Here is a 26,810-nt window from a genome sequence, read left to right as displayed (position 1 = left end):
CTGCTAAAACCCTATATATAAAAAAAACCCCATCTGCGAATGTACAAGTGGCTAAAGCACAACTGTGCTTTAGCCACTTGTACATTCACAGATGGGGTGTCAAAATCGCAGATGGACCATTCTCATCTGCGATTTACGTGGCCAAAATTGTAATTTCTATTTTTTTGGCTAAATTTGTAAAATAATTAATGAATTTGGCTAATTTTGTCATTTTCTCTTAATTGTTAATATTAAAATGGAAGATGGAAAAGAAGAAAAAAAAAGATGAGCAACGGAGTTTTCACTTATGGCCAGACGATATGATTTTCACCGCACTCCTTGCTCCGTACATCAACATGACACATTATGTGGTGGGTCTATACCTCCTAGCCTAATAAATGGTTGAAAAAAACTTTAGTGAGCTAGAATAGCCATATAACTTATGTAAACAAGTTGTGATTAACCCTAATTCAAAAGATACAATAGGGAGAATCTGATTTTAATGAAGAAACCCGAAACCCTAAGCGCAAAAATGGGAAATCAGCAAAGGGCAAAATGGTAATTGGATATGAACGATCAACAACTATGATACCCACCCAGGAACCAAATTTTGGCTTGTAGAGTTGGCAATGTCGTCGTCTTCATTTGGTCATATTCTCATTCGCAAAAAATACTGAGCTTTCCACTCCCATAGCAGTTAAGCTGCTTCAATCCACTCACCTACTCTCTATCTCTCTTTCTCTCTCTACAAAATCCTCCATCAATTTTCTATCTCTACGAAATCCTTCATCGATTTTCTCTCTCACACACTTTCACACTCAAACACACACCCTCTCCCATCGCATTTATGGTTGCAGTTATCGGAATCTTACTGGTTGGGGCGGAGTTCTAAGGTCGGATTTTGGAGAGAGAAAGTAAGGGAGACGGAAATAAGATGCCGTTGGTGAGGGTGGAGGTGAGAAATGAGTACGGATTGGGAATGCCGGAGTTGTACACAGAAACCAATAGAGAAGATCCGAAGGCGGTGCTTGATGGCGTCGCCGTTGCTGGCCTCGTCGGAATCTTGCGTCAATTAGGCGATCTCGCAGAGTAATTTCTCTTCTTCTCTCTTCTCTCTTCTCTCTCTTATTCTTGTTGATTTTCTGGTTTTCTGAGTGTGTTGGTTACCTTAAATTTGAATTTGACCGAGCTGAATTGCGTGTGTCGATTTAAGGTTCATTGGGTATCTCAATGTTATGATTTCTTGTGGAATCTGTTATTCCTTCTTCTTCTTCTTCCTCTTCAATTAAAGGTTGCACTTTTTAGTGCTATAATGCAAAAACTCGTGAAGATTAATGGAGATTGTAAAGTCAATGAAAACCTTCAAATAGATAGTTTCTGGCTCACTGGAATGTTTCGCTTGTATGCAGTGAACTTCTATTTCATAGTCATCCAATATTCTTTTAAATGATTATGTAAAAATTGTTCAATAAATAAGTACCCCCAAATTCTGAAGTGTTAAGTCTACTGGATTGCTCCTGGAGTTGATCGAAGCCAATTTATTTAGTTTTAAATTTTTAGCTTTAGTAACTCTGTAAGAAGTACTACAAACAACAATAAATGCTGCTTAAAGTATATGCATATGAAAACTGGAAATTATAATCAACTATGAACATAAAAAGAAAATTATCATCAACTATGAACTGAGATGAAGTCTTTTGCATTATAGATTTGCAGCAGAAGTTTTTCATGGGTTACAAGAACAAGTGCTAATTACATCTTCTAGAAGCCATAAATTGGTGCAACGAATACACAACATTGAAACCGCACTTCCTCCATTAGAGAAGGCTATTTTGGCACAAAGGAGTCACTTGCATTTCGCGTACACAGCTGGTAACATTCACACAGCTTTTCATTTCCACATTGGGAAAATGGCCTCAAAGATCCCCAACAACCCGCCCGAAAGAATATACTAGAGAAACACATAGGGCCTCCAGAGAGAAAAATCCACTATATGATAAATTATTTCCTTTTTTATTCATTTACTTTTATATGGCAGGTTCTCACTGGCATTCTCGACTCAAAACCGAACAAAACCATTTCATATACAGCGACTTGCCGCGATGCATTATGGACGCCTATGAAGACTGTCGTGATCCTCCGCGTCTACATAAGCTTGACAAGTATGATAATCATTTCTTATTTTGTTATAATTTATATTTATAATTAATAATATATTATTTGTACGCGTATTATTAATTTTCATGGTTTTCTTTCAGATACGACATCGGTGGCCCGGGATCTTGTTTTAGAAGATACTCTGATCCAACTTATTTTAAAAGAACTTCTTCTGGTCCTTATGAAGCACATCTTCAAAATGTCCCAAGAGAAAAGAAGGCTCGTAGAAATAAGGTATGTTTCATTAGCAACATAAAATATATATTTATTAACATTAACTCTTGAATAGTCTTACAAATGTTTACTTTATGTAGAAAAAGAAAACTTCAAGGTATAGAGATTTGACGCATGAAGCTCCAGTAATTATGCATACAGAAAGGTACAACTCTCTTAAAATTGTGTCTAATAATGTATTGAAAGAGTTTAAATACTTGTGATTTGCTAATGAAGTTATATGATTAAACTCTTTTTTACAGTATGGATTTTGGCTTTTCAAACATGGTAGAAAAAGCTTCTCCTTCTCCTTCTCAAGATATATCCTCATTCAATGTCCCACAAAATTCCGGAATTGACCCTGAAATTGACCATTTGGCTACTTTCGAATCAAGAAACGATTCAAATTACATTGAGTGTATCTTTCGTCCAAGCTACTCAACACAATCTGAAGACAACAACAATCTCAAAGAACCCTCTGCTGATTATCATCATAATTCTTTTCTTGATTCGGCTTCCATTGATGACAACAATGGAGGAGTTTCTGTTCTTCCAGATGAAAATATCAACAGTACATCAAGATCACCTTACATTACCTGGGATGAAAAGTTGGAAATCATAGATTCTACAGGTCGCCCATCTGACAAGATTGAGGAGAAAGAAGAAGATCATATTGATTTTGGGTTTCATGATGAACCTATTCCAACACCAATTGTTTCCAATCCCAGGGGTCAGCATGATGAGATTGAAAGTGAAACGGATTATTACCTTGATGCCCTTAACACCATTGAATCAGAATCAGAAACCGATTTAGATTGCCAAACAAAACGAGAACTCAAGCAATACACCAATAATACAAACAACAAAGATGACATGTCAACAAACTTCGAGTTTCATGTTCCTGAACATACTTCATCTAGCAAATCACCCGAATCTCATATTGAAGATCACATTTACTCAAACAACGAGAATTATGAGCAGCATTCAATTTCCGTTACTACCCCTGAGAAGTTCGAATCTGAAGAAGTCGAAACTCCTGCTGCACATCCGGCGACTGTTGAATCTAAAGAAGTTGAAACCGTTCAATTTCCGTTAACCACCAATGAGTCGATTTCACCGGAACAATCGCCGGAAACTTCCGGTGGTCAAAATCAAAGTCAAAGTCAAACTGCTCTCAATCAGCCGGTTATGTTCTGGACCAATGGCGGTTTGTTGGGACTCGAACCTTCAAAACCTCCAGATTTTGGTTTGTCGACACGTAGTATTGAAGAAACTAAAACCGATGAGACACAGAAGAACACAATTAATGAAGATACAGTTGTTAACACCTCGAAATCTGAAGATAACATGAATTCATCACGGATATTTGAATTTAGCAATCGATTACTTGTTAATGGTTTCAGAAGACAAATTTCACTTGTTGGAAACGAAACGCTTGCAAATTCTGTGAAAACTGATGTCCCTGAAAGACTTCACACAGTTACAGGGATACCTTTCAGAGAACAATTCGGGAATGGAACCTCTTCTTTCATCTCACCTTCTTCTCCTCCTCTTGAACATATGAGAATATCTTTTCAACCAATTGATGGATTCGAGACTTCTAAATTGAAACTAATGTTCCCTGATGGGAGTAATAATAATGATAACAATGAAAGTAACGGATACGGGAACATGTTTCCTTCGTTTCAATTAGTCCCCGAGCCCGGCATGTCGTTACGTGATTCCGGTTCCGGTTCCGATTCCGATGACGACACGTTCTGTAGATCATCACCGTACGCATCGGACGACGACCGTAGTCATGCTTCGGAATCAAATTCCGACCAGTGGGATTCCGGGGAGTCTCCGGGAATGAAGGGTGGTCGTGAGCTGGACGATGCTTTTGGAAGGGTTTCGTCTGCGGAATCGGCTTCGAGCTCTCTTGTGAATGGAATTAGATTCCCTGATATTCCAAACTTTGATTCTATGAATGATGTACATTTACATAACCAGGTGAAGGAATCATGTATTCCTAAGGAGCCGACACCACTTCCGCCACCTCTGCCGCCAATGGAATGGCGGGGTGTTAAGCAAGATTCAAGTGGGATGATGGAGAAAGAAGATGATGGTCTCTCTGAAGCGTTGACTTATACATTGAATTTGACACCTCAGCACCCTCAACCACTTCCATTGAAACCGGGTCATTTTGTTGAAACGGTTGACCTTATGCCTAAGCCCACAGTAAGAACGTTTTTTTTTTTATTAGTGTTTATAAAAAGCAAAGAAATGGGTGACATATGTTTTATTTTAATTTGCAGAATATGCATGTTGAGAAAGAGCATAATCGCGTTGGGAAAATGGTTAAAGAAAAAGAAGATTTTCTACAGCAGATTAGAACAAAGGTTAGTCATCTAAAGAAAAAGAAAATGTTTGATAATATTTTTCTCCCAAATTTTGATTTTCCAATATTCGATTCTCTAATATTTTGACATTTTGTTTATGGCATGTAGTCACTCAATCTAAGACGAACTTCAACAGCTCCGCCAACAATTACACCAACTGCCCCTACCGGAATTAAAGTCACTGCAATTCTCGAGAAGGCAAATGCGATTAGACAGGTTTACCCTTTTCACCATTTTATGGATTTAGTTACTCAGAAAATTAATTTTTTATTCAATTGAACTAAATTAATTCTTATGTGTGTTTTTTTTTTTTTTTTTTTTTTTTTTTTTTTTTTTTTTTTTTTTTTTTTTTTTTTTTTTAAACTGATAGGCTGTAGGAAGTGATGAGGGAGAAGATGATAACTGGAGTGATACTTGAGTATCAAGTCCATATGATTGATATTATGGTTGCAGCTGTTCATATGTATTTTTTCTATTCAATTTAATAACATGTTAAATATGACTACAGTAACATAGTTATTATGGTAATAATTATTTTATTTTTGTATAATAATGCGCTTTAGAAGGTTTTGTGTGTTGTTTGAATATATTGATTTTATTTTTAGGTAACTTTTGTTTAATGTTTATTCATTTAACTTGTTAACTTGTGTTATGCAATCTTGTTTTATCCATAACTTTTTCATCATATTCTTAATTTAGGTGATTCGAAAAGCTACAAAAATAAGAAAGAGCGCTCTACCTCCTCCATTTTTTTAAGTGTTTCATGATATTGTTTTGGGCTCCACATTTGTTTATCTCTTGGTTTAATCCAATACCTATTTAGGCATTGTGCTTTATCAAATTCATCTTGAATTTTAATATACACACCAAGCTTTTGGTATATCCAACTTATAAATTCTATAAAGCCTTTTATAATATGTTCCTAACATTTATTAAAGAAGTCATACACCCTATATTAATAATGACATACATATCACACAGTATCTGTTATATATGTGCAAAGTGTTTTTTCATCTTACGTTATAAGGAAAATGACTTAGGAAGGTAATCAACTGTTGATTTTGTTCATATTTAATAATTTTTTATATGTAATATACCATCTAACTTGTTGTTAGTGTTCACTATAACCTTTTTGATCGGTTATCATAGGTGATAGCCGGTCTAAAGGGTTTTGATGAACACAAATGTCTTGTGTATAAAAAAAAGGAAAGAGACCAAATGTGAACAAAATCAACAATTGGTTATCCTGCTGAGTTATTTTGCCTTATTAATATTACATGGCTGACGATCTAAAATAATACATGCAATGAGGATAATGGTGCTTGGTTATTGTCTATAATACTTATGATGATGCTTATGATGTCGGGGAGCTATTTCATGTGTTTAAACTATTGTTTTTTCCTTAATTGTTTGTTTGGATTTATTTATAGTTTTGTAATTACATGATTGATGAGACAACTAACTTTTTAGGTGGACTTGATTTGCTTTGAACTTAGTTTTGAATATGAGTAAAAAGCTTACCTATCTCCATGCATCCACTTAATAACTTTCACCCACAAGCTACTTGGTTCATTTAAGAACATGCGACACCATTTTAAAAGTAACACCCTATTAAAAGAGAACAATCTTCCAGCTCCCAAGTCCAAAGCCCTAAGTCACGCTTCCTCTTTAGATGTCAATATATTTCTCCATTTTACCCAAGAAATCTTCCTTATACAGATTTCACATCATCGAAAGAACTTTGCTTGCGAAGATTCAAGTAAATTAAGAGCATAGTTAAGAAGTCGAAAAATGGATAATAAATAAATATTTAAGTTGTTGATGACATATTTCATAAGCGTCAACCGTTATCCAATAGATAAAACATCCACCTTCCACAAATAGAGTGTTATAAAGCACTCGGTCATAATTTTCCAATTATTCACATTAGCTTGTTTGAGCTCACCCGAAGACACAAATATATAACCATGAATCTTTCTTTATTTCAATCATTGATTGATTGCCATATTCTTATGGTAAAAAGACTCCCATGCAACAACTCTCTTCAAGAAAATCACATTATTAGCATAAAAAAATGATTCAAGAGAGTAACCAACTGTTGATTTTGTTCATATTTAGTACTTTTTTTTTTACGCAATATACTATCTAACTTGTTGTTTGTGTTCATCATAACCTTTTTGTGTTCAGCAATAAGCCTTTTGACTGGGGTGATAGTCGGTCAAAATTATGGTGAACACAAACAACATGTTAAATGGTATATTGCATAAAATAAAGATACTAAATATAAACAAAATCAATAGTTGGTTACCATTATAAGACATTTCCTTAAGTTATATGTATTATATAAACATGGGTGTTACATTATGGACCCATATAGACCTCTTATGTTATTTTATGTGTGAAAAATAAGAAAGAAAACATGATATACTATTATACTACACAAAGGACCACATGTTAATTATCTATGAATAACTTGACAACAAGAAATATAATACCGAGTAAGAGGAAATTAATATTTTGCATAGTCTTGTCGATGTGGGACTAGCCCACCTAGTAGAGGCTTTGCTTCTTAAATTGAAAGTCTCAAGTTCTAACCCTGACATGAACAATTTCATCATACTAACTGCTAACCACTAACTCTGTCGTTCAAAATGTTCTTATTTTACGAATTATTATATTTAAACTTGTGACTATACTAGTTGCCTATATTTATTTTTGCTAAATATCAGTGTTTAAAGGATAATTACTTGATCATATTTCATTTCGTTCCGCAGATATATACTAATAAAGTTGTACTCCACATAATTTTGTAGCAGGTTTGCGAATCGGTTATACAAAAGAAATGAATAAATTAAGTTGTGGAACCATACATAAAGTAATTTCACCGGATCAAAATTATTTCACAAATATTAATTTTGCATTTTTAATGGATAATTACTTATAATATACTTTCCAAAGAAAAAAAAAAATCAGATCCTCAGATCTACATACACAATCCCCAATTAAATCCCACCCCCCACATTGAAATATTTGATATTTCATAAAAGTAATCTGTTATTAAAATATATCCTGACATAAACGTTGGATATTATTTATTCATTCACACATAAGATATAAGGACTTACAGCCAAAAACAATATTAGTCAACTCTCTTAATGGCATAACTAGGATCTTTTTATATTTAATTATTCCTCACCATCGCATAAAACCTTGTGCTTCTACATCAAAATCATTCCTTTGTTAGTATTCTAATAAACGAAGAATCAATATTATTTACGTTTACAAACATATTTTATTTACAAAAGATTTTTAATAGATATATAATTATGACAAGGAATGAGCCTATACCGACGACAGACGACAGTTTCGGCAGCTATGCCGACGCCATGTCGTCTGAAAAGTCTATATCGACGACTTCTTGTCTGTAAAAATCCATCGGTATAGCACTGTCGGTAAAGTGGAAAATGTCGTCGGGACAAAGCCACCAATGCCGGCATGTCCTCTTTAAAGAGTCGTCGGGACTGATTTTTGAGGAAAAAAAAAGTTTTATTATAAACCTATACCGACGACATATCATCAGTATAAATGTCTCCTTTACCAACGATAAGTCGTCGGGACAGGTTTGAGCAATGCCGACGACAAGTCGTCAGGAAAAGCGGGTTAAAAAAAACTTCCAATTTAGTACTAGCGACAACATGTCGTCAGTAAAGCGGAAACAATTATTACAGTTATAAAGCTATATCGACGACAAGTCGCCTATGTAGTCTTTTTTTTAAATATTTTCATAGATTTTATTATATATACCAAACCTGTTTTTTAAAACAAATCCAAACAACATATATGCAAAATAATATCAAACACTTAATAACCATAACAAACCATTAAAATTCAAAAAAAAAATATATTACATAGCTAAAAAAAATATTCAACAAACATTGTTCAAAAGTAACATAAAGATCAATCAGAATCTTCATTGTTGTTGTTCTCATTGTCCTCCTCGATGGTTGATATATTGGAATTGCATTGAAATTGTGGCATTGGTTGTGGTTGGAAGTTAGGAATGACGGATATGAATACATTATTATACATTTGTTGCATATTTAACATTTGTTGTTGCTTGTATTGCATTTGTTGGGTTAATATTGCAACTTAGGAATTATCTGAAGATTGGGATGTGGAAGCTTTGGAACGATTGTAATGTTCATCCCTATTCTAATAAAATAATATGTTTATTCTCCTATTGACAAATGTCATACTATTAGAATTACTCATTAATATTATGTCACCTATCATGCCACTTGTCAACATATTCATTATCCATTTCAAATTTTAAATTTTAAATTTCTCATTCTAATTACATTAAGTTTATAATTGATTCTTCATTTTAAATTTTCACACTCTAATTATATTAAATTAATAACATTAGATTAAAAAATAAAATAAAATTAATACATATTATAAGGTGATATAACTTCACGTATTTATTTAAATCAACGATTATAACTTTATATAACTAAAAAATATCTCTTAAGTAATAATTTATTTAAAATAATTGATTAATAATTTTGATTTTTTAATATGAAAGTTTAATTAATATTATAACTGTGGTTCTCATTGATTATAAACTAGTTTCAAAATAAAGTATTGTTGATGCTTAGTTTCCTTCCAACACCGCGAATATGCCTACGTCTCTCACCAAGGACACGAGTAAGACAATGTTCTTCATTTAACTCTTCGTTCTCCTTGAGTCCTTATTGCATCACCATCTTCTTTCGTTAAATATTTACCTAAAATAAAGAAAATAATAAGCATACATTAATTAAAACAAATAACTAAATTTATACACTAAAATAATAATAATATACTTTAAAATAACTATAATAATAATAATAATAATAATAATAACAACATATTTATCAAATAACGTATTAACTTTGTTTATTACTTACCCAAGTTACTTCCGCTTGCGGTGAACACCAACCCCGACTTTCTTTAAATCGCATTTGTCTCCAACCATCAATATGTCTTGGGTCTTGTCCTTTTGCTCTCTATAATAAGCCAAAAACAATTAAGATATTTATATAAGTGTTAATAATAATTTTATATAATACAAATAAACTTAATTACCTCCTTGCAACGACTATCTACATCTGATCTACTTCCATGAGAACTCCTATATGGAAGTTTGGACATACTTTCTTTATCTTTATTGCAGTGATTCGTATAACCCTTGTCCAAAAAAAGAAGAGCAATCATGTCATCCCAAGCTTCGTCGTCCATATCATCCGATGAACATTGTCTTGTACCTTCCACAACATCATATCCACCAACTCTATCAAAATATTTTTTCACTTCATGCTTGTGTTCTTTAAAAGCTCTTTTGCAGTCACCCTATACAGCCGCTCGAACAACTTCCCACATATTTGTACCCCGATACATATCAAGATCAACAAAAGATTGCAATAAAAAACAAATTTAATTAGTAAGAAAATATTTACAAAGTATAAAAATTTCACATATAAAAAGTATTATGTACTTACTTCAATATCAGGATACATAACTTCATAGTAATGGAGAGAAACACGCCACCAAGTCATGTAATGGAGTGGTACATGATCTGCCACATAATTTTAGATAAACCTTGTCAACATTTTGTCATTTTCATTTATGAATTTTTAGGTCCCCTGTCGCTATCAACTTCCACCGGTAAAGGTTTATTACCGCCACTCTTGAACTTTTTCTACATATTTAAGCATCTTCCCTTTCCATGCCAACGCGACGGGTTTGCTACATTGACACATAGAATTGAAAAATTTAGAAATTTAAGACTTTAAAAATATATCCCATATATTTAAGAATTTCATGTAACTTACAAGATTGACAACCCGTCGGTTCTTGCATGCGCCCTCGTGTGGAGGTCGGTCCCTGTCGCCTCCTTCATGCCCCCTCGCAACATGTGTAGCCATCTGTTTAACAAATGTTAGAAAATGTACCTTCCAAGTATCTTGAAGACATTCGGTTCTCTCCAATCCAACTCTTATCAATCGTCATTGTTGTTTCAATATTATATATATATATATATATATATATATATATATATATATATATATATATATATATATATATATATATATATTGAAAGTTAGTAGTGATTGAGCAACCAGACCCGAAGACGAAAAACCCAAAGACCGAAAATTAATAGTGTTGTTTAAATAAAAAACAACACTAGTAATAAAAAATCGACACTTTAACAACTTTTATTTGTATTAAAAAACAACAGTACCATTTAAAAAAAAAAACTGTAATTTTTGTAAGAAAATTACATGTTTTACAAAAAACAGTACTATTAATAAAAAAAAATTGCATGCTTAAATAAAACACAGTTAATAAAAAATTCACTTTAACAACTTTTATTTGTAAAAAAAATAAAAAAAAATTAAAAACTACATGTATTTACAAAAAAAAAACAACACTATTAATAAAACACTGCAATAAACTATTTTTATTTATAGAAAATTGCACTATTTATAAGAAACTGCACTTTTTATTTAAAAAACTTTCGTTTTTTTTTTTTTTTTTTTTTTTAACAAAAAAGCACTATTAATTAAAAAAACTATACTTTTATTTAAAAAAAATATTTTTACCACTAATTTCATATTCAAAAATGCATTTTTTTAATAATTCAAAATAAAAACCCGGATTTTTTTCAGTCCGGTCCGGTCCAGCGGATCGTATGCTCATCCCTAATTATAAGTACGATGTTATGATAGAAAATTAACAAAAGTATTATGTTATAATCAACAAAAGTATCATATTTTTGTTAAGTATAACATCATACTTTTATTTATTTTCTGTTATAGCATAGTATTTTTTATGTTATATTATATTCACAAGTATCATATTTTTGTTAATTATAATGCCATACTTTTATTTATTTTCTATTATAGCATCGTACTTTCTATATTATATTATATTCACAAGTATATACATAAACATAGCTCTTTAGTTCTTTACTTTTCTAAATACAGGTACTTTAACTTATCAATTAAGAACTTTATTAATTCATCTAACACAATGAATTCCAATTTTATACAAGTATACAACAATTCCAATTTCATACAAGTATACTACAATTCCAATACATACAATTTATCCACTCAAACTATTAAACCTAAATATTACATAATCATACATATATACAATACATTCAATTCCAATTCCATTTCATTTTAGACATACAATACCATTTTTCATATTCCAATTTCATACAATTAAGCATATAATACATCCAATTCCAATTTCATACAAATATGTACAAATCCAAATACAAAATCAAACAAACTGTGCCCAACAAATTTCATCATTCATCATAGTAGGCATTTTCAAAGAATTATAAAGATGAAATCAAACAACATATATCAAATTTTACATTTTCATACAGCAATATCCAACCCAAAAAAATACAGGATAAAAAAAACTTACATGTTCTGTGTCGGTGGGTGGTGTGGTTGCCGAAAGCAGTAAGTCAATAGTGCCCGGAAGTGGGAAGTTGATGTGGTGGTTGGTGTTCATCGAAAAACAACCATATCAGGCAATTAAAAAAAATGAAAAATCAAAAAACCTTACCTGGAACGGATATTGTGGTGGCCAGATGTCGCAATAGACGTCGTCGTAGGTGGTCAAACCTCCATGCAACCCTATGGAGACACAAATCAAAAACAGGAAAAAACCCTAAAATCTCAAAAGCGAACTGGAAAAAGAGGGAAATCGGAGAAGAAAGAATGGACTATGGCATACTTGTGTCGTCAGCGGTGAAGACGAGTGGTCGAAGGTTCTTTGGGTGGACAATCGCCGACCGAGAGAGAGAGAGAGAGGGGGGGAGAGAGAGAGAGAGAGAGAACACACTTTTGGTGGGGCGCTGGCGCGCTGCAAATGAGACCAGGTCAAAAGAAGCAGATGACTTAAAACCCTATACCGACGACATGTCGTCGATATAAAGTTAAGTCACACGGAGTCGTTTACCCTTTTCGTAAATTAAAAATAAAATAAATACGAAATATATTTACAGACGACAAATTGTGTCGACACAGAGTATCCTGCGGATTGCTATCATTCTATACTGACGACTTGTTGTCGGTATAGTCCATACAAACCGATGTCGTTTCTTTTTTCTGCAAAATGGAATATAAATAAATAAAAACTATATTTGACGTAAGCTATACCGATGACGTATCGTCGGCAAAAGTTTAGAGGAAACCGTGTAAAACTTTTCTTTCCTGCTTAAGGTATACAGTGAACTTATCATCTCTATATATTCGCTATTTAGTCAACCGACGACATGTCGTCGGTATAGACAACACAGTGTCGACGACTTAAGTTGTCCGTATAGATATCGTCTGCACATGACTTATTTCTATGACTTATTTCTTGTAGTAAAAAGTTTAAATAAAAACCATAAAAATGTTAGGAAATGTGAGAACTATATTAAAAATGTTAGCCACAATTTAACGAACACTGTTTTTTTCTTCTAACAGATGTTTATTGTTTAAAACTAATTTTTATTGTTACAACTAGATTTCAATAGGGGTTGATATATATTTTTTCAAAAAAAAAAATATATATATGTTTCAATATTCATAATTGAATTTTGTAACATATTTTGTCTTTAAAATTTATGCATGATGGTTTATAGTTATTAAAATAAAAATTATTAACTTCGATATATTTGATTATATATGTTTATGGACGATAAAAAATAGGGTAAATGGTGTAACAACGTAAATTCCAAAACAAAATTTTCATTTTTCATCAACAAAATTCATATAAAAACACTTTCAAATATTTCGATTACTTAGTTTTTGAAACATAACATATCCCAAGATCATAAAATCAACTCTCTCTCTCTCTCTCTCTCTCTCTCTCTCTCTCTCCAGTGTGTACAAATCACGTCGGTGCCTTCCCACGGCCCTCGCTAGTACCTGAAACACATAACATAACAATTGTAATCATAAATGCTTAGTGAGTTCCCCAAAATACCGCATACAACACATACGCCACTCGAGGCTATAATACGACCCTCTTGTCGATGTGTCTCAGCGAGACCCTCCAGTCCCGTAGCTCGTTAGACCCTCTGGTCCGGTCATAGCTCGTTGGACCCTCCGATCCGGTCTATAACATCATACAACATACATATACCATATAGCACAAAATCTCATACATAACACACAAGACCCTCTGGTCAACACATAATACCACTCTAGGTAACGTATAGTGAGAAGACTCGCCTCAGGTGTCTCGGTAAGTCTCTGACTCGATAGAAATGTGATCTAGCCTCCGCCTAATCACATAAAGTAAATACTCTCATAAATACAACTATGCTCAAACCTTTCTTAACACCCTCAGAAGGGTAAAAGACCATTTTATCCCTCTCTTGGCTTAGAGGCCTCACTGTTGACCAAACCCTAAAAGTCAACAAAAGTCAACGGTCAAACTTTGACCCGACTCGTCGAGTGCACTTGGGTGACTCGGCGAGTCTACACGTGTCCACTGACTCTCTTAGTCCCTCTCTTGGCACGTCGAGTCCTTCCCCTTACTCGACGAGTCACACCTGGCATGAATCGCAGGGCCACCCCGACTCAACTCGCCGAGTCTCAAGGCCAACTCGGCGAGTTCCGCCTTGAACTCCAGTCCCCCTAACTCTCCCTGACTCACCGAGTTAATTCCCCAACTCGGCAAGTCTACTCGGTGAGTGATTTACGGGAAACCCTCATCCTACTCGCCGAGTCTGATCTTCGGACTCGGCGAGTTCATGCCATGCACAAACTCCATAGTCCTCTTGAGGTCAGATCTGTTCCTTAAATTCATAGATCTGGCCTTCCCAAGCATGATAATCACGTAAAGTTCAGACCTTGACACTCATATAACATCTAAATGGTCTAACATGGTGATTTAGTCCCAAAAATGACATCCCAAGCTCATGGCTCCCAAAATGACTCATAAAGCTCCAAGGGTTAAGGTCTCTGGACCTCTTTGGGTCCAGATCCAAGGCATAGACTCGAGAAGGGACCAAATGCTCCACTTATCCATCCTCTAAAGGGGTTAGAAAACCCTAACACTAAGATTCAACACCAAAACTGAAGAAGGTCCGAACAAATACCTCAATATGAGCTCTATGAACTTAGAAGTCACCAAAATCGCACCTCCTTCAGCCTCCTCTTGCCTTGGTCACTTCCTTCTTGCAAATCCACCAACAAAAGGATCAAGAATGGCCTCTCCTCCCTCACAAACGCTCTAGATCTCTTAGGGTTTTTCTCTGGGGTTTGGTAGCCGCAAATGACGGCCTTAAGGGCCTTTAAATAGGTCCCAAACCCAGGAAATTAAGGTTTCAATAAACAGCGTGGACTCGCCGAGTCCACTCATGAACTCGCCGAGTCCGGCTGTGAACCCATATACGAATCCGCGACCATACTCGGCGAGTTTAAACACCAACTCGCCGAGTCTCCTCACAACTTCCAAAAATACAAGAATAAAATATTATACCTGGGAATCCGGATGTTATAATTCTCCCCCACTAGAATTAGACTTCGCCCTCGAAGTCTCACTCTGCAAACAACTCGGGATGTTGCTCCCGCATCTCACGCTCCGGCTCCCAGGTCAACTCTGACCCTTTCCGATGCTGCCACTGGACCTGCACCAGAGGCACCTCCTTGTTTCTCAAAACCTTGATCTTCCGATCCCTAATTGCCACCGGTCTCTCAACATAATTCAGATTCGCATCCACCTGAATATCTTCTAATGGCACCACTGCCGACTCGTCGGCTATACACTTTCGCAGCTGCGACACGTGGAAAGTGTCATGAATCTGCCCCAACTCTGCTGGTAACTCCAAACGATAGGCTACCCTGCCTACCCTCGCGATCACTCTGAAAGGACCAATATATCGGGGCCCCAACTTGCCCCTCTTCCTGAATCGAATCACTCCTTTCCAAGGAGAGACCTTCAGGAGCACGAAGTCGTCAACCTGAAACTCGAGCTCGGACCGGCGTCTGTCCGCATAACTCTTCTGACGACTCTGAGCGGTCAACAACCTCTGTCTGACCTGCTGAATCTGTTCTGTCGTCTGAAGCACAATCTCGGTACTACCCATCACACGCTGCCCTATTTCTTCCCAACAAATGGGGGTCCGACACCTCCTCCCATACAACAGCTCAAAGGGCGGCATGACAATGCTCGAATGATGACTGTTGTTGTAAGAAAACTCTGCCAAGGGCAAATACGTGTCCCAACTCCCGCCGAAATCCAACACACATGCTCGGAACATGTCCTCGAGCGTCTGGATCATCCGCTCACTCTGCCCGTCAGTCTGTGGGTGGTATGCGGTACTAAAATGCAGTTTCGTACCCAATTCCTCATGAAACTTCTTCCATAATCTGGAAGTGAAACATACATCTCGATCCGAGACAATCGAGATCGGCACTCCATGCCGTGATACCACCTCTCTCACGTACATCTCCGCCAACCTCTCCGCGGAAGAGCTCCCACTGATGGCCAAGAAGTGAGCACTCTTCGTCAACCTATCCACAATCACCCAAATTGCATCGACACCCCTCGCAGTCCTTGGCAATTTGGTGATGAAATCCATGGTAATCTGTTCCCATTTCCACTCGGGAATATCTAACGGTTGCAGCTTACCATGTGGACGCTGGTGCTCGGCCTTAACCCTGCAACAAGTCAAGCATCTCTCTACAAACCATGCGACATCCCTCTTCATACAGGGCCACCAATATTCCCCTTTTAGGTCCAAATACATCTTAGTGGCCCCGGGATGGATCGAGAACTTCAATCGATGAGCCTCTTCCATCAAAATGGTACACGTTCCGCCCACAGACGGTACCCATATCCGACCCTGAAATGTCATAAGCCCCCGGCTATCGGTAATGAATTCCGATACCAGCCCGACAACTCGCTCTCTCTTCTGGCTTTCTGGCCTCACAGCCTCAGCCTGGGCCCCACGAATAGCGTCCAACATCGGGGTCATCACTGTCAATCTCAAACAAGCATCTCGCATCGGGGCGCCCTCCGCCCTACGGCTCAGTGCATCGGCTACAACATTGGCCTTGCTCGGGTGGTACAGGATCTCACAATCATAATCCTTGACCACATCCAACCACCTCCTCTGGTGCATATTCAGGTTGGGCTGATCCATCAAATACTTCAAGCTCTTGTGGTCCGTGTATATTTTACACCGAACCCCATACAGATAATGTCGCCAGATCTTGAGGGCGAACACTACCGCTCCCAATTCCAAATCATGAGTGGGATACCTCGACTCATGAGGCTTAAGCTGCCTCGATGCATATGCTATCACATGCCCCCTCTGCATAAGCACCGCTCCCAATCCGGATATCGATGCATCACAATATACCACAAAATCCTCCATCCCTTCAGGAAGGGCTAATACTGGGGCTTCACATAATTTCTGGCGAAGTGTCTCGAACGAGGTCTGTTGCTCCGGAACCCAAGAAAACGCAGCACCCTTCCGGTTCAACTCGGTGAGTGGCACGACGATCTTGGAGAAATCCTTAATAAATCTCCGATAATAGTCGGCCAAACCCAGAAAGCTCCTGATCTCGGTGGGTAATCTCGGCACCTCCCACCTCATGACTGCCTCAATCTTGGCCGAATCGACCAATATCCCATTCTAGTTAACGAGATGCCCCAAAAACTGAACCTCTCGTGACCAGAACTCACATTTGGAGAACTTGGCATAAAGTCTCTCCGATCTCAAAACTCCGAGGATCTCCCTCAAATGCTCCTCATGCTGCTCTCTGGATCTCGAATACACCAATATGTCGTCAATGAACACGATCACTGAGCGATCCAACATCGGTATGCACACTCTGTTCATGAGATCCATGAACACCGCCGGTGCGTTGGTGAGTCCGAAAGGCATCACCACGAACTCGTAATGCCCATAACGAGTCTGGAATGCTGTCTTCTGGACGTCCTCATCACGCACCCTCACCTGATGATACCCAGACCTCAAATTGATCTTGGAGAACCAAGATGCTCCCTGCAACTGATCGAACAAATCGTCGATCCTCGGCAACGGGTAACGGTTCTTGACTGTTAGCTTGTTCAACTTTCGATAATCAATGCACATCCGGTGTGAACCATCCTTCTTCTTGACAAAAAGGATAGGCGCCCCCTATGGCGAACTGCTCAGCCTAATAAATCCCTTCCCCAGCAGCTCCTGGAGCTGCGAGGATAACTCCTGCATCTCTGGAGGCACAAGGCGATAAGGCGCCTTGGCAATAGGCGCAGCTCCCGGAAACAATTCAATATCGAACTCTACTTGCCTCTCTGGAGGCACACCTGACAACTCCTCTGGAAACACATCCGGAAACTCACGCACTATCGGGACCTCATCAACAGACTTCAATCTCTCTGAATCAACCCTCGCATCCATCACATATGCCACAAATCCCCTACAGCCCTGCTGTAGACTCTGTTTCGCTCTGGCGACCGAACAAAATGCTGATCCCGTACGTGTACCCTTGCTGTACACCGTAAGAACTCCCTCAATAGGGTCTCGAATTGTCAACAATTGACGCTCGCAGTCTATCACAGCTCCATATCGGCTCAACCAATCCATACCCACTATAACACACACGTCCCCCATCGCAATCGGAACCAAATCTATCGGAAACTCCACATCGAAGATCTCAAGGACACATCCTCGAATCACATCTGAAGCATACACTGCTCGCTCATCAGCTATGGAAACTCGCAGAGGTCGATCCAACGCCTCTCGACGGATACTAATGTGCTGACTAAATGCTACGAAAACAAACGACTGACTCGCACCCGAGTCAAATAATACCAAAGCAGGCACAGAACTCACAAGAAAAGTACCTACGCACATCATCATATAAGCATAATAACTCAACTCAAATAAAAGATGAATATAGAATACATACCAACCACAACATCGGGCGCCGCGCGGACCTCCTCCGCAGTCAGCTGAAACGCTCTCCCACGAGCCTTCGGGGCCTCGCCCTTCACCGGCCGAACCTCGGTAGCCCTAGCAGCAGGCGCAGATCCCTACGCTGACCTCTGAAGTAGCTGAGGGCACTCGGCCTTCCTATGGTCGGTCTGGTTGCAATGAAAGAAAACCGAAAATCCCTTAGGGCAATCCCTCGCGATATGCCCCTCCTTCCCGCACTTGTAGCATACTCCAGCAGTGCACGACCCCTCGTGGCTCTTGCCGCACTTCCCACTAGTGCGACCCTTCGCACCTCCAGATTTCAAATCAGCGGGTCTAGCCCGTTTGGCTGCCGGTTGCGACTGAGCCGGTCGCCGATCCGCCCTCTGTGACTCGGCCTCCTCCCTGGCCTGAGTCTCCAACTCAATCTCCCTCTTCCGGGCATTTGCCTGTAGCTCAGCAAATGTCCGGTAAGTCGAATTCTCCACGAACTCCCGAATATCTCTCCTCAGCACACTCAGATTACGGCTCATACGAGCCTGCTCAGAAGACACCTGCTCATGGCAAAACATCGCCCTCTCATGAAACTTCATGGTGATCGCTGCCACGGAATCAATACCCTGCTTGAGGGTCAATAACTCCTGAATCAACTGTTCCCTCTCCACCGGGAGAACATAGTCGTCTCTGAACATAGCGGTGAACCTCTCCCAGGTCACCTCAGAAATCTCTGCCAAAGTGAAGTTCGCCGTCACGAACTTCCACCAATCCTTCGCTCCCAAGCGGAGCTGGTTCAGAGTGAACCATACTCTCAAGTGCTCTGGACAAGAACACGTATAGAAACATCTCTCGATGTCAGAGATCCATCTCATCGTGGCAATCGGGTCCTGCGTCCCATCGAACTCTGGTGGCTTGTTGAACTCCCGAAACAACAACGAGTCACCTCCCTGAGGTCTGGCAGCAGCAACAGCAGCAGTAGCTGCAGCTGCCACAGCCTCAGTCAGCGTTGCATACCGCTCATCAAAAGTCTCAATCATTGTGGTCTTGATGTCCCCAAACATCTCAGGAATCTCAGCCCGAATGGCAGCATCCACCTCCTCATGAATCAATCGACGGATCTCCTCGTCGCTGACACCACTGCTCTCAGGTATGTGTCGAGTCCCAACCATGATGCCTCTGAAATACAACAATAATTATCAGAGACTCAATCGAGCATACTGATACTCGATGATGCAATCCTACTCGTCCTCCGTTGTCCAAAAGATTCTTACTTGGAATGCCCAGTGATCCGGTGTCTTCAGTAGTACGGGCCCAATACTACTGACCACACCGCATCAGCATTCACTCCTAGTCCTCCTCCTTGCATCCTGGATTACAAGTACTCTACTCTCATTATGCATTGGCTACCCTCCGATAGGCCTCTCATGCGCTCCTAACTGCTATCTACTCGCTCTCAAAGCATCTCAGCAGCAGAAATCTCCTAGGCTAAGGCATCACAAATCAGGCCACTCTAGTCCTAATATGTATACCTAGCCTACTCTAATATGCATAATGTAACATAACATATCTCATAACACATAAAGTAAGGGTACTTTTGGGGATTCACCGTTCGGGCGCTGGCTGATCGTACACACGACTCTGCTCTGTTTGTCTCAAAACTCTTTTTACCTTTTTTCAAAATTTTTACTTCATTATCAAAATTTTCCTCAAATCCGCAGTTTGAGTTCAGATATGCCCGAGGATGCATCCAAATCCCTCAAACCAAGGCTCTAATACCAACTTGTAACAACGTAAATTCCAAAATAAAATTTTCATTTTTCATCAACCAAATTCATATAAAAACACTTTCAAATAATTCCAGTACTTATTTTTGAAACATAACATATCCCAAGATCATAAAATCAACTCTCTCTCTCTCTCTCTCTCTCTCTCTCCAGTGTGTACGAGTCACGCCGGCGCCTTCCCACGGCCCTCGCTAGTACCCGAAACACATAACACAACAACTGTAAGCATAAATGCTTAGTGAGTTCCCCAAAATACCGCATACAACACATACGCCACTCGAGGCTATAATACGACCCTTTGGTCGATGTGTCTCAGCGAGACCCTCCAGTCCCGTAGCTCGTTGGACCCTCTGGTCCGGTCATAGCTCGTTGGACCCTCCGGTCCGGTCTATAACATCATACAACATACATATACCACATAGCACATAATCTCATACATAACACATAAGACCCTCTGGTCAACACATAATACCACTCTAGGTAACGTATAGTGAGAAGACTCACCTCAGGTGTCTCGGTAAGTCTCTGACTCGATAGAAATGTGATCTAGCCTCCGCCTAATCACATAAAGTAAATAATCTCATAAATACAACTATGCTCGAACCTTTCTTAACACCCCTCAGAAGGGTAAAAGACCATTTTACCCCTCTCTTGGCTTAGAGGCCTCACTGTTGACCAAACCCTAAAAGTCAACAAAAGTCAACGGTCAAACTTTGACCCGACTCGTCGAGTGCACTTGGGTGACTCGGCGAGTCTACACGTGTCCACTGACTCTCTTAGTCCCTCTCTTGGCACGTCGAGTCCTTCCCCTTACTCGACGAGTCACACCTGGCATGAATCGCAGGGCCACCCCGACTCAACTCGACGAGTCTCAAGAACAACTCGGCGAGTTCCGCCTTGAACTCCAGTCCCCCTAATTCTCCCTGACTCACCGAGTTAATTCCCCAACTCGGCAAGTCTACTCACTGAGTGATTTACGGGAAACCCTCATCCTACTCGCCGAGTTCATGCCATGCACAAACTCCATAGTCCTCCTGAGGTCAGATATGTTCCTTAAATTCATAGATCTGGCCTTCCCAAGCATGATAATCACGTAAAGTTCAGACCTTGAAACTCATATAACATCTAAATGGTCTAACATGGTGATTTAGTCCCAAAAATGACATCCCAAGCTCATGGCTCCCAAAATGACTCATAAAGCTCCAAGGGTTAAGGTCTCTGGACCTCTTTGGGTCCAGATCCAAGGCATAGACTCGAGAAGGGACCAAATGCTCCACTTATCCATCCTCTAAAGGGGTTAGAAAACCCTAACACTAAGATTCAACACCAAAACTGAAGAAGGTCCGAACAAATACCTCAATATGAGCTCTATGAACTTAGAAGTCACCAAAATTGCACCTCCTTTAGCCTCCTCTTGCCTTGGTCACTTCCTTCTTGCAAATCCACCAACAAAAGGATCAAGAATGGTCTCTCCTCCCTCACAAACACTCTAGATCTCTTAGGGTTTTTCTCTGGGGTTTGGTAGCCGCAAATGACGGCCTTAAGGGCCTTTAAATAGGTCCTAAACCCAAGAAATTAGGGTTTCATTAAACAGCGTGGACTCGCCGAGTCCACTCATGAACTCGCCGAGTCCGACTGTGAACCCGAATACGAATCCGCGACCATACTCAGCGAGTTTAAACACCAACTCGCCGAGTCTCCTCACAACTTCCAAAAATACAAGAATAAAATATTATACCTGGGAATCCAGATATTACAAATGACACAAAAAACACTCTTTTTACACAGAAATTCGATTTTGACACTGTATTTTTTTTTGCGTCAATTTTGACACCGTGTTTTCCAATTTGTTACAATTCTGATCACTTGACCGATTAACCAGGTTACATGTTGACGTGGCATGATGACGTGTCAGTTTTGATGACGTGACATGCTGACATGGTATGCTAACGTGTCAAAATTGATTTTTTTTTCCACAAAAAACATTAAGTTTTCACTTTTTTTCGATTTTAACACTAAGTTTAATTTTTTATTTCAATTTTGACACTATGTTTTTTTTGTTCCAATCGAACATCATTTATCAAATTTTGTTCAATTTTATCTATTTTCCATTTGAAACCGTATAAATATATTTTTTTTATTACATTTTAAACCGTATAAACATATTTTTTTCGTTTAAAAACCACATTTTTATTTAAATACAAGGTTTTTTTTCTTACATTCAAAGCGTTAGTTATATCATGAGAATCAAACTAACCTTAAGTTTCTAATAAGATGTAAAAATTTGATGGGTTGCAAACTTGATATCCGAGTTTTGATCGACTACACGCCTCCAAACCTCCAAACACATTTTAAAGTTGTATATTTAATATAAAATAAAATTTTTATATAACTAATACATATTTATACATAAAAATATGGTTTGAGTGTAAAAAAAATGTATTTATACAAAACTATGGTTTTTAAATGAAAAAAAACATACTTATACGGTTTAAATGTATTAAAAAAATATTTATACGGTTTCAAATAGAAAATTGTCAACATTGAACAAAATTGGAAAAAATGATGTTCGATTTGAAACAAAAAAACATAGTGTCAAAGTTGAAAAAAAAAACTTAAACTTAGTGTCAAAATCGGAAAAAATGAAAACTTAGTGTTTTTTGTGAGAAAAAAATTCAATTTTGACACGTCAGCATGTCACGTCATCAAAACTGACACGTCATCATGTCACGTCAGCATGCAACCTGGTTAACCAGTCAAGTGGTCAGAATTGTAACAAATTGAAAAACACAGTGTCAAAATTGACACAAAAAAAACACGGTGTCAAAATAAAATTTCTGAATAAAAAGAGTGTTTTTTGTGTCATTTACCCTAAAAAATATTAATAATATATATTTTTTTCAATTAAACTTGGTTTTCACCTTTTCTAACCTTTCGTTTTTGTGGTTCCTATTTAAAGTTTAAACCATTGTTACTTATCAACTTATATTTTACGTTAAAACTAATATAATAACATATATAAGAGTCATTACTAGCAAATGTTATCATGTAATGTAAGTAAATAAGGACTATAAATAACACAAAATCCTTCTTTTCATATGATTGATAATATTTATAACAGTTATAGTATATCGTATCAACTTATACCTCGTGTTTTTTTTTTCTAATTTTTTTAATACCTCATGTAATGAAACATCCATGCACCCTTTTTTTTATTTAACTTTTAATTCTATTTTAACCCAAAACGATCATGATCGAGCACGTATAGTATGGTTCATTGTTTGAAATTGCCGGCGTTTGGCCAGCAAATCACCGGCGAATATTTCTAAGATGTGAATGAGATCGCCTCGTTTTATCCACCAACATTGTCTCATCCCCATAACCATCTCTATAAAAACAGATGAACCCTAATAACTAAAACCCACAAAAACTTAAACCTTTCAACTTATTATATAATTATTAATGGCAGATCTAAAAGAAGGAGGAGTCGTGAAGAAAGGCCATGAAGAAGGTCTGAAACTTGCAAACTCCATTCTTGAAGAGTTTTGTCTTCCATTGGGTCTCCTTCCTCTTGCTGATGTGATTGAAGCAGGGTTCGTGAAGAGCACTGGTTACATGTGGATTGTGCAGAGTAAAAAAGTCGAACACAATTTCAAATTGGTCAAAAAGATGGTGAGTTATGATACTGAAATTTCAGGGTTTGTGGAGAAGAAGAAGATCAAGAAATTGAAGGGTGTGAAAGCTAAGGAGTTGATGTTGTGGCCACCGGTAAATGACATCACTGTTGAGGATCCTCCCACCGGAAAGATTGTGTTCAAGAGTCTCGCCGGAATCACCAAGACTTTCCCGGAGGAAGCTTTTGCTGCCGGTCAGTAGGGTCCAGAAATAATTCCGACAGGTGGAGGGAAGATTTGGGGTTTGGTTTATGTTGGAACTTGGAAGTTGGAAGTCGTTTTTTTTCTTTTTTACATGCATGTACCAAATAAATATTTCTGTTTTATGAAAATGAATCTGCAACGATGGAATTCTTGTTACGGGTTTATTGATATATGTATACTCGTTAGTTAATAAAATTGTTATTTTCATTATAATCCAACAACACGCTTCATTTTGTTTTAAAATGTCCTTAGTTTTATTTTTGTGTCTTAGTTTGAACGGAGTCAACATTGATGAAGCTCGGCATGTGTGAGCTGGACTCGACAAACACCCCATCACCAGCCCAGCCCAGAGCATGCAGAGTTCAGTGGCCGAACTCGGAAAGTTAATGCCGACCAGAGAGAAAAAGAGGGGAAGTTTCTAATTCGAAATATTACGTTTTTTTCAAACTTTATACTTTTTAATAAAAAAATTCAAAATTCTTTTACCTCCTTTTCAACCAATATAAATACCATGGTTCTAAAAAACATGTTATGTCGTGGCATGACGCGAGGCGTGGCGTAGCCATTACGAAAACTTCAAAGGCGAGTTTGTTAAGCGTGACGACCAAATACCGTGTCACGGCATGCCTTATCACGCCATGATGCGAGTTTTTTTTCTTATCTGACTTAACATATTTGAGTTTTTGTTACCTTTTTTATATTAAATATTAATGCAACACTTCTAAAAACTTGATATATTTGATAAAATTCAATAATTATATAATTTATCTCTTTTAATGTATATAAAATTGTCACGCCTTAAAAAACGTTATGGTTCGCCATGACTTAACTTTGATCTTGTCGCCAAGCTCACATCTCACGTTATTTAGAACATTGATAAATACTCATCACCACCTTATTTTATACCACACTACAATCTTTCATTTTTCACTCAAAAATTCATCATATTTGTGGAAAAATGACTTCCCCTTTTAATCCAAGAACTCCAACAACGATCAAGAAAAATATCCAAAACACAAACCTAATCTCACCTTCATCGCTTACATTCATCCAAAATCAAAGTGATCGTCCTATTTATTCACCTCATAATTTACATTATCTCGATGCAAACTACCCATATCCTATCCAACCCCAACCATAATTTCAATCTCAATCTCAATCCCAACATCAATTTTAATTTCAATCTCAAATGGAAAAAGAGTTCAACCCATCTGACCACATTCCTGACTCGTAATTCCAATTTCAATCCCAAACTCAATTTGAAACTCAATCACAACCCACAGTCGTACCCGAAATGGATTCCGGTAGTTTCATTTTATTAATTCTTTTCTTAGTTTATTTTTAGTTCATTTCATCTCATTTTAGTCAATATTTATGCATATTTTCCCTTTTTGTTATTTTTCGCCTTTATCGGGTACTTTCTAGTCTTTTGAGCTTAATTGCAGGATTCACCGAAGACTATTTGTCATTAGAGGTATAGGAGGAGTGCTGGACTTTTGGAGGCTTACGGTTTGCTTGTGGACTTGAAATGGTGTGATTGATCTTGGTGTCAACATAAACAAGAAAGCGAGTTAGACTTAATTTTTGGGCGAGAACGATGACGAGGCGACAAGGACTCGAGCTATGGAAAATTAAAGGAACATTAGAGCATCTTTGAAGACTTTGGAGGGCATAATTGGGCTCTCGAGAGTTTATGCATTTAGGTTGAATCACTTATGAGAAGAGTGGGCTAGCATGCTAATTAAATGGGCCAAAGAACCCATTCAGCGAGACCCACACGGCCCGTGTGGATCTTGCTGTGAAGGATTCGGGTTTTTGACATGAATCTCTATTTTGGGAAGCTTGGTGGGGTGCTTTTGGCTAACTTTTAATTCCGAAAATTGGACCCTTTTTACTGAAGATTTCGAATAGAACTTAACAACAACACACTCAAGAACAACTCCTTTTTTCTTTCAAGAGGATTTGGAAGAATTTGAAGATTGGAGTAATTTTCTTTCATCATTGCAACTTGAATCATGCTTGGTACCTCTAAACTATCTTGTATTTCTTTTATTTTGGCCATGCTTGGCTAGACTTATATTTTGGTTGATTAGGGTTTAGCCCATGGATCATTGGTTGTTTTGAAGACTTTATGTTATCTTGTGTTTGAAGTTTATGGAAATGTTTTCTGGTCAAACATCTTCTTATGTTTATTTATCTTTGATCATGAGCTTTGATGAATGAATGCTTATTTTTTTGTTGATTAATTTCTTGGTTAAGTAATGGACCCTCAAATTAGTTAGCAACAAATGGTTTCTATGTTTGTTTTCATTTCATTTAAACCGTGGAAATGTTTCGTCCATAATGATAATGTAAGCATTTGATTATCTTTTGGACTTGGTAACTCTTAAAACTTAAAGCTAATTGATTTTCACAAGATTATATACTTCATTGATTTTGT

The 26,810-nt window shown here is 37.8% G+C and overlaps 2 protein-coding genes across 2 annotated transcripts; both read left to right on the top strand.

Moving 5' to 3' along the window:
* Window positions 1-535: 535 nt before the first annotated feature.
* Window positions 536-5,357, top strand: LOC111892049 (protein SCAR3). The gene is made up of 9 exons (XM_023888112.3): window positions 536-1,068; window positions 1,688-1,851; window positions 2,018-2,141; window positions 2,238-2,370; window positions 2,451-2,515; window positions 2,613-4,566; window positions 4,644-4,727; window positions 4,836-4,943; window positions 5,098-5,357. Exons 1-9 carry the CDS (start codon window positions 914-916, stop codon window positions 5,143-5,145), a joined length of 2,835 nt encoding a protein of 944 aa, XP_023743880.1. The 5' UTR covers window positions 536-913; the 3' UTR covers window positions 5,146-5,357.
* An 18,597-nt stretch (window positions 5,358-23,954) lies between these two features.
* Window positions 23,955-24,368, top strand: LOC111892032 (uncharacterized). The gene has a single exon (XM_023888090.1). The coding sequence runs from the start codon at window positions 23,955-23,957 to the stop codon at window positions 24,366-24,368; it is 414 nt and encodes a 137-aa protein (XP_023743858.1).
* Window positions 24,369-26,810: the final 2,442 nt, after the last annotated feature.

Source organism: Lactuca sativa, chromosome 7 (genome assembly GCF_002870075.4).
Source record: "Lactuca sativa cultivar Salinas chromosome 7, Lsat_Salinas_v11, whole genome shotgun sequence".
Taxonomy (NCBI): Eukaryota; Viridiplantae; Streptophyta; class Magnoliopsida; order Asterales; family Asteraceae; genus Lactuca; species Lactuca sativa.
This window is presented reverse-complemented; position numbering and strand designations above follow the sequence as displayed.